This window comes from Panthera pardus, unplaced genomic scaffold, assembly GCF_024362965.1.
Source record: "Panthera pardus isolate Hobbes unplaced genomic scaffold, ASM2436296v1 HiC_scaffold_11, whole genome shotgun sequence".
In the NCBI taxonomy this organism is placed as follows: Eukaryota; Metazoa; Chordata; class Mammalia; order Carnivora; family Felidae; genus Panthera; species Panthera pardus.
Window position 1 is genome coordinate 75,933,202 of NW_026526666.1, and position 14,656 is coordinate 75,947,857.

The window sequence follows — 14,656 nt, forward strand, 5'->3', positions numbered from 1 at the left end:
AATCAAATCTTTAAAGTGAATGATTCAGTGTCATTTGGTATATTCACAGTGGTGTACAACCATACCCTCTGTCTAGTTCCAAAATATTTCCACCACCCCAAAAGAAAACCCCATACCCATTAAGCAGTTACTTGCCCATTTTCCCTTCCCTCCCAGCTCCTGGCAAATACTTGTCTGCTTTCTGTCCCTATAGATTTTACCTATTCCGGATATTTCATATAAATGCAGTCATATAATCTGTTAGCATGTATTGGTAATTTGTTCCTTTTTATGGTTGAATAATTTTCCTTTGTATGTATAGATCACAATTTGTCCCATCTATTGATGGGCATTAGTACCTTAGGCTATTATGAATAGTGCTACTGTGAACTTGTATGTATATGTACATGTATTTGTTTGATTATCTGTTCTTAGTTATTTTTGGGTAATACCTAGGAGTAGAATTGCTGGGTCATGGTAATTCTATGTCTACCTTTTTGAGGAATTGCCAAACTGTTTTTACACAATGGCTATATTATTTTACATTCCCACCAGCAATGTGTAAGGGTATCAATTTCTCTACCTTGTCTCCAATACTTGTTATTTTTCCTTTTAAAAAATTATTTTTAACTTTTATTATTTTTTTTAGGTTTGTTTATTTTGAGACAGAGAGGGCACAAGCTGGGGAGAGGCAGAGAGAGAGAATCCTAAGCAGGCTTTGCACTCCATGCTGAGCTCAACATGGGGCTTAGTCTCATGACGGTGAAATCATGACCTAGCCAAAATCAGGAGTTGGACGCTCAAACGATTGAGCCATCCAGGCGCCCTTTTCCTTTTTAATAAAATTTTCCTTAAAAAAAAAAAATTATAGCATCCTAGTGGGTGTGAAAGTGGTATCACTTTACAGTTTTGATTTACATTTTCTTAGTGGCCATTTGTGTAATATCTTCTTTGGAAAAAATATCTATTTAGGTCTTGTGTTCATTTTTTTTTTTTTTTTAATGTTTATTTTTGAGATGAGAGAGAGTATGAGTGGGGGAGAGGCAGAGAGAGAGGGAGACACAGAATCCCAAGCAGGCTCTAGGCTCTGAGCTGTCAGCACAGAGCCGGATGTGGGGCTTGAACCCACGAACCGTGAGATCGTGACCTGAGCTGAAGTAGGACACTCAGCTGACTGAGCCACCCAGGCGCCTCTTGTGTTCATTTTTAAATTGGGTTGGTTGTCTTTTTGTTGCTGGTTGGCACACATTACATTTTGATACATATTGCCAGACTTTTGGTTTGAAGAAAGTTTGTATCAGTGGTATGTCTATTTTTGTTCACCCTTGCAATTCTGTGTATTACCTATCTTTTCATTATTATAGTTTGGTAAACAAATGAATTTCATTTTGATTTCATTTCTTTGTTTAATTGTCTTTTCAAGGGTGCATTGGTCATTTGTGTATTGCTTGTTTTAATTCCTTGCTCATACCTGTTATGCCCACTTCTATATAATGGTTTTCATTTTTGTGTTTATTGGTTTTTAAGAGTTTTTTGTGTATTGTAAGTTTGAATCCTTTATGCAGTCTCATGTATTGGAAGTATTTTTTTCAGTTGGTCATTTGTCTTTTGACTTGTGTGATTTTTTGGGGTCATAATAAATGTTTTAGGTTTGTATGTTCTCATACTTTTTGTGAGTACATGTTGGTTTTAACATTCTTTTAGAAAGAGAATATTATAGGGGCACCCGGCTAGCCCAGTCAGTAGAACATGGACTCTTGCTCTCTGGGTCATGAGTTCAAGTCCCACGTTGCACATAGAGCCTACTTTATTATTTTTTCTTAAAGATTTAACAACTTTTAAAAATGTTTATTTATTTTTGAGAGAGAGAGAGAGAGAGAAAGAGAGAGAGAGGCAGAGCGTGAGCCAGGGAGGGGCAGAGAGAGAGAGAGAGAGACAGAGAGAGAGAGAGAGAGACAGAGAGACACAGAATCTGAAGCAGGCTCCAGACTCTGAGCTGTCAGCACAGAGCCCAGTACGGGGCTCCAACTCATGAACAGTGAGACCATGACCTGAGCTGAAGTCAGACGCTTAACTGATTGAGCCATCCAGGTGCCCCGAGTCTACTTTAAAAAAAAAAATGAGAATGTTATAATAGATTTATAATGTATTGAACTGTTGGAACTTACAGATGTGAACAAAAAGTATTGTTGATGCTCTGGTGTGAATGAAGGTATACTCAGGCCTCCTTGCCTTCAGCATGCCTGTTGCTCTTTCCTTGCAGTCCCCTACATACATAATTACAGATGGAATACGGGATTCTGTGTTGTCCAGGTGGGTACTTTTGGTTAGCTACCCCACTACCCAGTTTCCTTACTTTCCTTTTTTTTTTGGTTTACATCTTGCTAGTGCCTAGCATCATAACTTGTAACGGTGGTTCTCACTCCCAGGTGCACAGTGTAATCACCTGGGTAGCATTAAAAAACATTGATGCTCAGGCTTATAGTATTCAGAAAGTGTGTATTGATTAGAATTAGATTTAGATGATTTGCCTAATAGGCAAATGTTTCCTAATTTATAGTCTGTCTTTACTCTGAGGTCTTCATTTAGCTTGTTTAGCCTAGCAGGCAGTTTTATTTACTGAGAAAACTGGGTTTTAGTCTCAGCTTTGCCACTAACTCGCTGTACTTATAACCTGGGACAAGATACTGCCCTCTCTGGGCTTTAGTTTCCTCTTTGGCTATATTAGTGAGGGGGGACTGATTAGATCAGATCAGGAGTGGGCAGACTTTTTCTGTTAAGGTCCAGTTAGTAAATATTTTAGGCTTTGTGGGTCATACAGTGTCTGTCAGTGTCTATTTTATTTATTTTTTATTTGTTTTGAGAGAAAGAGTGGGCATGCTTGTGTGTGGGAGGGAGGGAGGGAGAGAATCCCAAGCAGGCTTCGCACTGTCAGCACAGACCCTGAAGCCAGGCTTGATCCCCATGAATCCCAAGATCATGACCTGAGCTGAAATAGAGTTGGACACTTAACCAGCTGAGCCACACAGGCTCCCCTGTCTGTCATGGTGTCTAAAGCTCCTTTTAGCTCTGGTATTTTGTGGTTCTCTTCTTTCAAACCCTAGCCAGGGGTCTCACCTCGAAACACCAAGAAAAATCTTGTTTAATCACCACCAATTAAATATAGATAATACCAAGCACTTCTATAGTGCTTATTACCATTTGCCTGCCATTATTCTAAATATTTCATCTATATTAACTCTAATCTCCAGAATAACATAGTGAGGAGTGTAGGTACTATTATTATTATTATTATTCCCATTTTATAGATTAGGATACTTGAGGCAAGGAAAACTAAGATACTTAAATATCCTGCGAAATGAAGTTGGGTAGTGGAGTCAGAATTTGAACCCGTGCTTCTGGCTCCATCATACACTGTTGGCTTTCCCTAACTTAGATACAGACCTCCAAATAATATATGCTCTATCTCAGGTATCTTAAAATAAAATCTCACTGAAACTATCAAAAGTGGGCCAATCTGGAGGCTGTAAAATTGGCCACAAGAAGAGCTTTATTATTGATTTTATTTTCTCAAAAGAGCCCTTTTGTTTCTGTCCCAGCATTATGGTCACATGGCATCGTCTTTGTTTATATTTTCAGCTTTCTATCATATTTACTCTTCAAAACCTTGAAGGGGTTCAGTGTATGGAAGCTGTCTTCTCAGTTTCTGGAATTTAATTTCACCTTAGTAGGAATTCATTACTTCAATCAAGCAAACAGACTAGAGTCAAATGGGAATAAAAACTCCTCACGAGAGGCAGCAGAAACAGCTTGTGTTATGGGCAGAGCATCTAGGCTTTAGTCGTGTCTCTATTGCCAGCCAATTATATATGCAGGGGAGCTCCCTGAGCCTCTGTATTCTCAAGTATAAAATTTCAGGTGATCGGACCGGGTAGATGATCTCGGAATTTCCTTACATCCATGCTTTGCCAGGGCTTGCAGGTGGACGTCTAAGCAGCCACTGCAGAAGCTCTCCGTTGCGGAGTTTCTCATACTTCAACTTTAAAGTATGTTAAAAGTATGTTAACTTTTTTTTTTTTTAACGTTTATTTATTTTTGAGACAGAGAGAGACAAAGCATGAACGGGGGAGGGTCAGAGAGAGGGAGACACAGAATCTGAAACAGGCTCCAGGCTCTGAGCTGTCAGCACAGAGCCCGACGCGGGGCTCGAACTCACAGACTGCGAAATCGTGACCTGAGCCGAAGTCGGCTGCTTAACCGACTGAGCCACCCAGGCGCCCCAAAAGTATGTTAACTTTAAAGTATGCCAGTTTTGCATTCTCTGCCCTGATCTGTCTGCATTTATTTATCTATTTACTTAAACATTTATTTATTTATTGAGAGGGATGAGTGGGGAAGGGCAGAGAGAGAGAGAGAGAGAGAGAGAGAGAATATCCCAAGCAGGCTGTCTGCATTTATTTATCTATTTACTTAAACATTTATTTATTTATTGAGAGGGACGAGTGGGGAAGGGCAGAGAGAGAGAGAGAGAGAGAGAGAGAGAGAGAGAGAGAGAGAAAATCCCAAGCAGGCTCCGCACTGTCAGCACGGAGTCCGATGTGGGGCTTGAAGTCACGAACCACGAGATCATGACCTGAGGCAAAGAAATCAAGACTCGGATGCTCAATCTACTGAGCCACCCAGGTGCCCCTGTCTGCGTTTATTTAGATGTAAAAGTTCATGTTTTACGTTCTTTTTACCAATTAGGAAGATCTGGTGCTTAAGAAGAATGCATAGTGTACTTATTATGTATGCACCTCTCAGTTTGAGAAGCATGGCCTTGTATTATGATTGTAGTTCCTTTTCCCTTAAATAGAGATAGCCATTGGAGGACCAAAAGTCTCTATCTGCACTACAAATTCCAAACCACTCCTCTCGCTAGACTGAACACATCAGGTACAGGTTCTCCCACTTTCTGAGCGTCTTAATCTGTCTGATTTAGTCAGCATGTCTGCAGTTGAACTTCTGCCAAGCAAAGCTAAAAGGAGTAGTTGCCTGCCATGTTCCTGCAGCTAATTCATTCTTTCTTAATAAAGTGTACATTTTTTAAGAAGTTATCCTTTTATTAAGAAAGAAAAGTTAAATAGGGTGCCTGGGTGGCTCAGTCGGTGGTTAAGTGTCTGACTTTTGATTTCAGCTCAGGTCTTGATCTCAGGGTTGTGAGTTCAAGCCCTACATTGGGCTCTGTGCTGGGTGTGAAGCCTACTAAGAAAGAGAGGAAGAGAGAGGGAGGGAGGGAGGGAGAGGGAGGGAGGGAAGGAAGTTAGGCAAGAGATTTGACCTTTTCTCTATTTTTCCACATCTCTTCATTTGAATAATCAAATTCAAAATCTTTAAAAAAAAATTTTTTTTTAATGTTTTCTTTATTTTTGAGACAGAAAGAGACAGAGCATGAGCAGGGGAGGGGCAGAGAGAGAGCAAGACACAGAATCTGAAGCAGGCTCCAGGCTCTGAGCGGTCAGCACAGAGCCCAACGCGGGGCTCGAACTCACGAACCGCGAGATCATGACCTAAGCCGAAGTCGGATGCTCAACCGACTGAACCACCCAGGTGCCCCAAATTCAAATTCTTTTAATCAAAAAGGAAAATCAACTTTTGGTGATAGAGCCAGGAAAGCGATTGAAGGATTTCAGGATCTAATTTGGATTGGGAAGGAAACGAAGTTAAAAGGGGGAAGATAACTTATGAGGAAGAAACCAAACAAGGAGGGCAGCTTTTCATTTTGCTTATAAACAGCTATGTTGGGGCATCATAGCCAACCTGAACTCAGAGCTCCACAATCTGCCCAGTGTCCAGGATCTTGCTGATTAACACACTTATTAGGGCCACCCTAGAGCATAAAAACCCTAAAGGGTTGGAGCCAAGTTGCCTGGATTTTAAGTCCTAGCCCCACTACTTACTAGCTATGCAACCTCTCTGTGCTTCAGATTTTTTTTTTTATGTTTATTATTTATTTTGAGAGAGACAAAGAATAACACAAGGGTGGGAGGGGCAGAGAGAGACGGAGAGAGAGAATCCCAAGCAGACTCCAGGCTGTCAGTACAGAGCCTGATGAGGGGCTCAAACCCATGAAACCGTGATATCCTGACCTAAACCAAAACCACCCAGGGATTTTGGGGAGTTTCTCCATGGTGAAATTTCTTTGGACCAGGGTTTCTCAACTTCAGGACTGTTGACATTTTGGGTTGGGATAATTTTTTGCTGTGTGAGCTCATATTTCCTTGTAGTATCCAGTTAAATACCTAGAACATTAAATGTTTGGTGGTTATGATATTTAAAGAAGATGGTACAGTCACACTTTAATGTCTCTTAGAAACTTTAAATCACGTATGTCTTTATAGTACAGTTACTTGTATCTCTGTTTCTGCTAGCCTGGACTCCTTGAGGACAGGGACCCTTTCTTAATCTTCTTTGCATGCCTAACATCTTGCAGATTACCTGGCACATAATAGACTCAGTAAATGTTTGCAGAGATAAGTCAGTTATGTTGATAATTGGCTAAGTAGGTTAAACCTGGGATTTTTCAGAATATTTCAGCTATCAGACCTCACAAAGAGGCCAGAGCCTCCTTAGTATTGACAGAATCTGATTTGTGCAGAGAGAAGCATTTTATCCAGTCATTTCTGTGTACACAGATCACAGGTGTCTTCTGGGAGAGTAGGAGATGGAACGGAGTGGCATACTGCCTTTAAAAGATAACACAAACCCTTTAAGCTCTTCTTAGCACCCAGGGCTGCCTGTTCTATAGGCAAAGTCACACTGAAACTGTAATTGAAGCTGGAAAATAGGTGAAATGTAAAGCAATCAGCTACAAACCTAACTTACCCTGGTGGAATGTTGTTTTGTGGGCAGGTAATAAAATAAGCCCAGTTGGGGCATTTGCAATATAAATATCTGTATGGACCAAATGTGACGTTTACAAAAATTGATTGGTTTCTAAATTTGTTTAGATATTTATCCTTAGTGCCAATGTGTAAAATGTTGCTGTGTTTTTGCTTTTTGGCTGGGTGGTATGATTTTAATTGATAAGCAATGTATGCCCTAAAATGCATCATTCATGGGGCACCTGGCTGGCTCAGTTGGTGGAGCATGTGACTCTTTATCTCAGGATTACGCGTTCAAGCCCCCTGTTGTGTGTAGAGATTACTTAAAAGTAAAATCTTAAATGCATAATTCGTAAGTGTACAAAAAGTGAAAATACCTGTGTAGGGGTGCTTGGGTGGCTCAGTCAGTTAAGCGTCGACTCTTGGTTTCAGCTCAGGTCACGATCTCACAGTTGGTGAGTTTGCTGCCTTGCTCCCTGTTGCCCCAGCTTGCTCTCTCTTTCTCTCTCTCTCTCTCAAAAAAATAAAACATAAAAAAATTTAAAAAGTGAAAATACCTGTGTAACCACAACTCAGTTCAAGAAATAGAATGTTACCAGTCCTCTCAATAGTTTTGAAAATTGTGATTTGATCCAGCAATTCCACTTCTGGGTGTATATTTAAAAGAATTGAAAAATTCAGCAAATGTTTGAAAATTTCATTTCATTGCAGATATTCACTGTTTTCTCATTGTGCTGAAAATCTGTCATCCAAGTCTTTCGTTGTTATTGTGGTAAAATATACATGACATAAAATGTACCATTTTACCATGCATTAAGCACATTCACATTGTTCTGCAACCTTCACCCTCTATCTCCAGATCTTTTTCATCTTCCCAACTGAAATTCTGTACCCATTTTTTTTAAGTAAAAAATTTTTTTAAAAAACATTTATTTATTTTTGAGAGACAGAGAGAGAGAGAGAGAGAGAGAGAGCATGAGTGGGGGAGGGACAGAGAGAGAGAGAGAGAGAGAGAGAGAGAGAGAGAGAGAGACAGAATTGGAAGCAAGCTCCAGGCTCTGAGCTGTCAGCACAGAGCCCAATGCAAGGCTCGAACCCGTGAACCCTGAGACACTCAACTGACTGAGCCACCCAGGCGCCCCTGTACCCGTTTTATATGGACTCTTCATTGTTCTCTGCCCCAGCACCTGGCAACCACCATTCTACTTTTTGCCTCTGAATTTTTACTAGTTTAGTTACATCATGTAAGTAGAATCATACAATATTTGGCTTTTTGTTACTGAGTTATTTTACTTATCATAATATCTTTAAGGTTCATCCATGTTATAGTATGTGTCAGAATTTCCTTCCCTTTTAGGGCTGAATAATAATGGAATAACACATTTTATTTATCCATTCATTCATGGTGGACTGTTGGGTTGCTTCTACCTTTTGGCCTCAGTGATTGATGCTGCTATTATAGACATGGGTGTATAAATACCTGTTCAGCTCCCTGCTTTCAGTTCTTTGGGGTACATACCCAGAAGTGGAGTTGCTAGATAATATGGTAATTCTATTTTTTTATGTGTTGTTTTTAAGATTTTATTTTTTAGTAATCTACACTCACTGTGGGGCTTGAACTCACAACCTTGAGATCAAGTGTCACATGCTCTACAGACTGAGTCAGCCAGTGTCCCTCTATTTTTTATGTTTTGGTGAATCACCGTACTGTTTTCCATCCACAGCTATGTCATTTTACATCCCCACCAACAGTACACAGGGGTTCTAATATCTCTACATCTTCACCAATATTTGTTATTTTTTGTTTTTTGATAATAGCTATCTCTGTGTATGAAGTGCATCCAGATTTTTTTATAGGAACTTTTTGTTAGGGAAGTTTTCCAACATATAAAAAAAATAGAATGAGTACCAGTTGAACTTCTGTGTGTCTGTCACCTAGCTTCAGTAAGTTAGGAACACTTGGCCAATCTTGTTTCATTTAGTCTATCCCTCTTCCACCATTATTGGAATGTAGATCCCAGTTGTCATATACTTTCTTTTTTTTGTCCTATGGTTAAAAACAGAAAATAAAGATAAAATTTTAATGTTATGAATGTTACTGCAAATTTTACTTGCATCATTGTTCTCCCTTTCATTTCGTGATCATAATTCTTTTCTAAAGTAATCTCTACCCAATGTGGGGCTCGAACTCACGACCCCGAGATCAAGAATCAGATGCTCTAATGACTGAGCCAGCCAGGCACCCCAGTGATCGTAATTCTTGTGTCATTATTAACAAATGTCTTTTCAGCGTCATTTTTGCTCTCATGCAGTGCAGCTATAGATGTACTTTACATATGCCCTTCATCTACCCTTGCCTTCTTGCTTATTAAAAATTTATTCAGGGGTAAAATGAAAAAAATACACAGTAGCTGTGATCACAAGTTGCACAGTCATTTGTAAGCTCAACTTTAACAGCACATCGCTAACTGTCAAAAGAAGTCATATTAGAATGGAAGAGTGAAGCAACATCATTATTGATATAACCTTGGATCAGCTCTCATTTCTTTAAAAAATAAATATACTTCCATTCATAAGTACTTCAGTATACTGTATACCTCAAAGTTAAAGACTCCTTTTTTTTTTTAAGTTTATTTATTTTTTTTTGAGAGAGGGAGTAAGCTGGGGAGGGGCTGAGAGACAGGAGAGATAGAGAATCCCAAACCGGCTCTGTTCTTTCCTGATGTGGGCTCAAACCCACAAACTGCGAGATTATGATCTGAGCCAAAACTGAGAGTCGGACACTTAACCAACTGAGCCACCCAGGAGCCCCAGTGACTCCTTTTTTATTTTCTCCTTTTTAACAAAACAAAACAAAGCAAAACAAAACACAAAACCATAAAGCCATATGATACCTAAACATTAACAATCCTTTTATTATCAGATACCTGTTTAGTACCACCCATATCTTTATGCCCAGTTTCTTTTAGTCTGATGGTATGGGAAACAAAAGTTGACAAATCACTCAAAGATGACAATTCACATTGGTAACCAAGATGTAGTACTTTTGTATGAATTACAGTTTTTAGTTTGTTAACTCTGTGAGCAAGAAGTCTTTCCTTAAACCATGAGTACTTCTTTCTGATATTTGTTGGCATTTGCATAGACCATAAATAGTGTAGTAGTCTACTTCCTTTAAAATAAGGTGAGCCTCATTCTGGGGTTACCTTCTGTTTGATTTATGTTGATGTGTTTATTTGTTTAAGCTTACTATTTTAAGGAGTTCTAGAAGATACCCTTAAAGACGAGACTCAAAATGACAATTTACCAGGTATCTAGGTGGCTCAGTCAGTTGAGTGGCTGCCTCTTGATTTTGTCTCAGGTCACGATCCCAGGGTTGTGGGATTGAGCCCCATGTCAGGCTCTGCGCTGAGTGTGGAGCCTGCTTAAAGATTCTCTCTCCCTCTGCCCCTCTCCCCTCTTGTGCTCGGTTTCTCTTTAAAATTTAAAGAAAAGTGGGGGGGGGGGGATGAAAATTTATCTACAAATTTATCTATATGTCGGATAGAACATGCTGGTAGGGATATTTACATTTTGGTTTTTTTGTAAGTTGGGGATGGTAATTTTGCATTTGCAGCGATAATTTCCTTAACATTAATCTCAATGTTAAAAACGAGAATCCACTTACAGGGTTCAGAAATCTTCCACTGGCAAAATCAAGTTGTTGCTGTTTGAGTTCTTTCACGTTGATTGGGTCATTTGGAATGCAACAGAGCCAGCTAAAGTTTGTGGGAAAAGAGGGAGAGGAACACGCAATTGTTAACTCCTTTTCTCCTGTAGTCTTCTTAATTTGTGCAGAAGACTGCGGTGTAGGGTATATCCTATAGCACTTTGTAACATCAGAAGGAAGTCTTGCTCAAGATACACAGAGAGAACACCCTGTGATCTAAGATTCCACCAGTATTCAGGTGTAAGAATGCAAGTTTGTTGTCGGGCACAGATTAAATGAGTTAAAGGCAGAGCTGATTCTTTCCTGGTGGCTCTTTATATGTCTTATGTGCACTATTTTACTAATTAACAATTTTATTTTACCTGAAGATAGCTTCTGTCCCTGTTGGGTAAAAAACCTCAGTAGCTACCAGCAAAGAGGCTTCAGAGAGATAAATAATAACACTAAATTTATTTCCCATTATCCTTCTGTTGTGATAGTAGTTGTTATAATACAGGTAGTAATATAATAACCCTTCATAGCATCTGCAAAGTTAGGCAAAAACTAAGTGCTTTGCATGTATTAACTCACTTAATCCATGCAACAACCCCACGAGATAGACATTATTATCCTCATTTTACTGATGAGGGATTGAGGCACAGAGAAGTTAGTAACTGACTACTCCACTGGTACAAATAGCTGGTAAGTGGCAGAGCTAGGAATTGATCTGAGGCAGCCTGGCGCCAGCGTCCTTCCTCCTAACCATTATACTGTGCTGTACTTAATCGACACCCATGTAAGTAAAGGGAAATGTGAGATAAAAAATGCTTTTAACATCTTTGTGGGCTCTATGGAACTTATTATTTGTTCATTCAATGCTCCCTGTAGAATCAGTGATTACAGAGAGAACATTTAATCTCAAAGCATTCATCCCTATTTTCAAACTAGTATTTTCAGATCTGCACTCCGAGACCTTGCATTTAGAAAAAGTACATTTGAACTTTTTAGTTGAATTGGCAGATCAAGAGCTTACAGACAGGATATTGCCTTTGAGTATTTAGACTGTATATGCTGGCCCCCTGAAGCAGTAATTTGGTTAGATCACAATGTTTCCACTAGAGTGTAGCAGTATTAGGGGTTCTGACTTCAAAGTGTGTATGTGTGTGTTTTATATGTATCTTTGTAAATAGGCCACTTCTTCACAAATGGAGCCAATGCTATACAAATCCTAGAAATGTTTCAGAGCATTTTAATCCAAGAAATATCTAAGCATTTGAAGTAGAACTATGAGCAATGCAAAATGTTACCTTTCTGGAGACTTATGATAAGTAAAATAAATAAAACAACCTGCCCATTTTTAAATGCTTAAAGTTCAGGCCTAAAGAACTTCCAGTTAATCTTGCAGAATTAGTTCTCACTTGAGCACTGATTTACATACACTTTTTATCTTTAAGTTTAAACTAATTGCCACTATTTGATAAGAAAGCCAGTGTTTTGTTTTCTCCCGCTACCTTTGTCCTGGGTTTCTTGGGTGGGTTCCCTGTGCCCGGAACACAAATGCTTAGAGCACATCTATTCCGGTGCTTTGCGTCAGTCACGTGTTTGGCTGGAGGGAGGTACGGATCACCATTCCTACCTCAAATGTGCCTTTTATGGAAGCAGGTGACTATCTCATGCTAATTTTCTTTCCCCTAGGTTTATGAAGGCTTAGACATCATCACCAACAAGGTTTCTGCCCAAGAGCAGAGAATGTGCCAGCACCACATGATCAGCTTTGTGGATCCTCTTGTGACAAATTACACAGTTGTGGACTTCAGGAACAAGGCAACTGCTCTGATATCCTTAGGAAAGACAGCAGCTAGGCTTGTGGGTGCAAGGCAGCCCAAGCCAGAAAGTTTTCTTTTCAGTGACAGTTTCTTCTAAACAGGGGCACCCAAGACCTAACAACCCATAGGTAGCATCCCCATCTGAACTATATGGATTGAAAGATACAATGCCCTTGCTACTCAGAACCTTGTCTTCAGACTGCAGCATTTAGCATCCCTTGGGCACTTATTAGAAATGCTGAATTTGGTCCTCACTCCAGACCTGTTGAATCAGAATCTGCATTTAACGAGAATCCCAGGTGATTCATAGGCATGTTAAAATTTGAGAAGCTGTTTTAGTGGCAAGAACACTGATTTAGGAACCAGAAAATCTGTGTTCTAGTCCCAGAACTACCTCTTTGGACCAAGTGGATTTTATTGGGTAGAGAGCATTTACCCCACGGAGCTTCAGTTTCCCACCCTTTAAATGAGGTTACAAAATCAGTTTATAAATATAATGGAGTTACAGTTAGAATTTAATAGGGATTGTTGGGTGAGGGAGGACTGCAAAACACCAATAATTTTTTTTTTTCTAAAAATAATTTTTTTTCTGTGATCAGTGATCTTTTACTTTTTTAATTTTAATTCCAATATAGTTAACATATAGTGTTACATTAGTTTTAACGCCAATAAATTTTTGAAAAGACTAGTATAAGGGAACTGCCCTTGTATTTTAACTGTTTAGACTGCCTTTAATATTTGGACTGTCAGATGGGGCTCCTGGCAGGCTCAGCCGGTAGAGCATGAGACTCTTGATCTCGGGGATCACAAGTTCAATCAAGCCCTATGCTGGGCATAGAGATTACTTTAAAAAATATATTTGGACTGCTAGATATTAAAACATAATGAAAATTCATAATAATTATAATAGCATGGAACTTACACTAGACAGTCTTATGGCACAGAATAGAGAAAACGCAGAATACAAATTCAAATCAATGTCCATACTTAGCTTATGATCAAGGTGGCATTTTAGAACAGTGGAAAAATAAAGCAGCAGTTAATAATTATTCCCAGGACTTGGGGTGCCTAGGTGACCTAGTTGGTTAAGCGTCTGACTTTGGCTTAGGTCACGATCTCACAGTTCTTGAGTTGGAGCCCCGCATCCGGCTCTCTGCTGTTCAGATCCTCTGTCCCCCTCTCTCTCTGCCCTTCCCCTGCTTGTGCACATGTGTTCTCTCTCTCTCTCCAAAATAAACATCAAAAAAATAATTATTTCTAGGACAGCTAATTATTTTGGAAAAAAATAAAATCACAACCTCATTATATATGACATAAATTGCAGATGGATTTCAGAGTTAAATATGTGTATTCTTAATGAAACTTTAAAACAAATGGGATAATATATAATTGAGTACTTATGTGATTTTAACTACACACAGTAGGGAAGGACTTTGTAGATATCTAGTCTTTAAAAAACATTTTTTTAATGGATTTTTTAAAAAGTCTGTTTATTTTGAGAGAGAGAGAGAGTACAAGTTGGGAAGAAGGAGAAAGAGACAATCCCAAGCAGGTACTGATGGTGCAGATCCTGTTGTGGGGCTCAAAACTGTGAGATCATGACCCAGGCTGAAGTCGGCTGCTTAACCAACTGAGCCACCCAGGTGCCCCTAATGGACTTTTTAACTTAATTTTTTCCCTTGTTGTGTTAAAGTACACACAAAACTTCCCACTTAGCCATTTTTTTTTAAGTTTATTTTTTGAGAGAGACAGAATCCCAAGCAGAGACAGGGAGAGAGGATCCCCAGCAGGTTCTGCGTTGTCAGCACAGAGCCCGACACATGAGATCATGACCTGAGCCAAGAAACCAAGAGTTGGGACGCTCAACTGACTGAGCCACCCAGACGCCCCTATAAAAAACGCCTATGGATCAATACGAAAAATACTTAAAGGGCCTTAGTAGTAATTCACAAAGGAAGAAGCATAAATAATGGTAAACATGACAAAGGGCTTACCCTTGCTGTTAAGGCCATGCAAATCAAAATAATGAAATCATATTTTTTTGCCTATCAAATAGGCAGAGATTAAAATGCAGATAATAATTCTTGCTCTACCTGCTTTACAAGGCAATTGTATCAGATGAGATAATGTATATGAAAGCCCTTGGCAAATTAAAACATATCACCAAATGTCCATTGTTGCTTTAAGACAGTTTGGTTCAGAAAGAACTGATAGAAAATGGAGTTTTCATATAGGGCAGCATGGGATGACTTAATCACATCACTTACAGGAATGGAGATTTCTGAGTTAAGGTAAGAACT

At 39.2% G+C, this 14,656-nt stretch overlaps 1 protein-coding gene across 7 annotated transcripts in view; it reads left to right on the forward strand.

Moving 5' to 3' along the window:
* TRIT1 (tRNA isopentenyltransferase 1) overlaps positions 1-14,656 on the forward strand; it is a 43,166-nt gene that overhangs the window by 13,371 nt on the left and 15,139 nt on the right. For 6 of the 7 annotated variants that reach the window (XR_002074997.2, XM_019429079.2, XM_019429084.2 and 3 more), the window contains exon 2: positions 12,226-12,366. The exons of the other annotated variant lie outside the window; for it this stretch is intronic. Coding sequence is in view for 5 of the 6 variants with exons in the window: in XM_019429079.2 (XP_019284624.1) it covers positions 12,226-12,366 (141 nt within the window). In the remaining variant the exon portion in view is untranslated. The remainder of the gene's footprint in view (positions 1-12,225; positions 12,367-14,656) is intronic. 7 annotated transcript variants of the gene reach the window in all.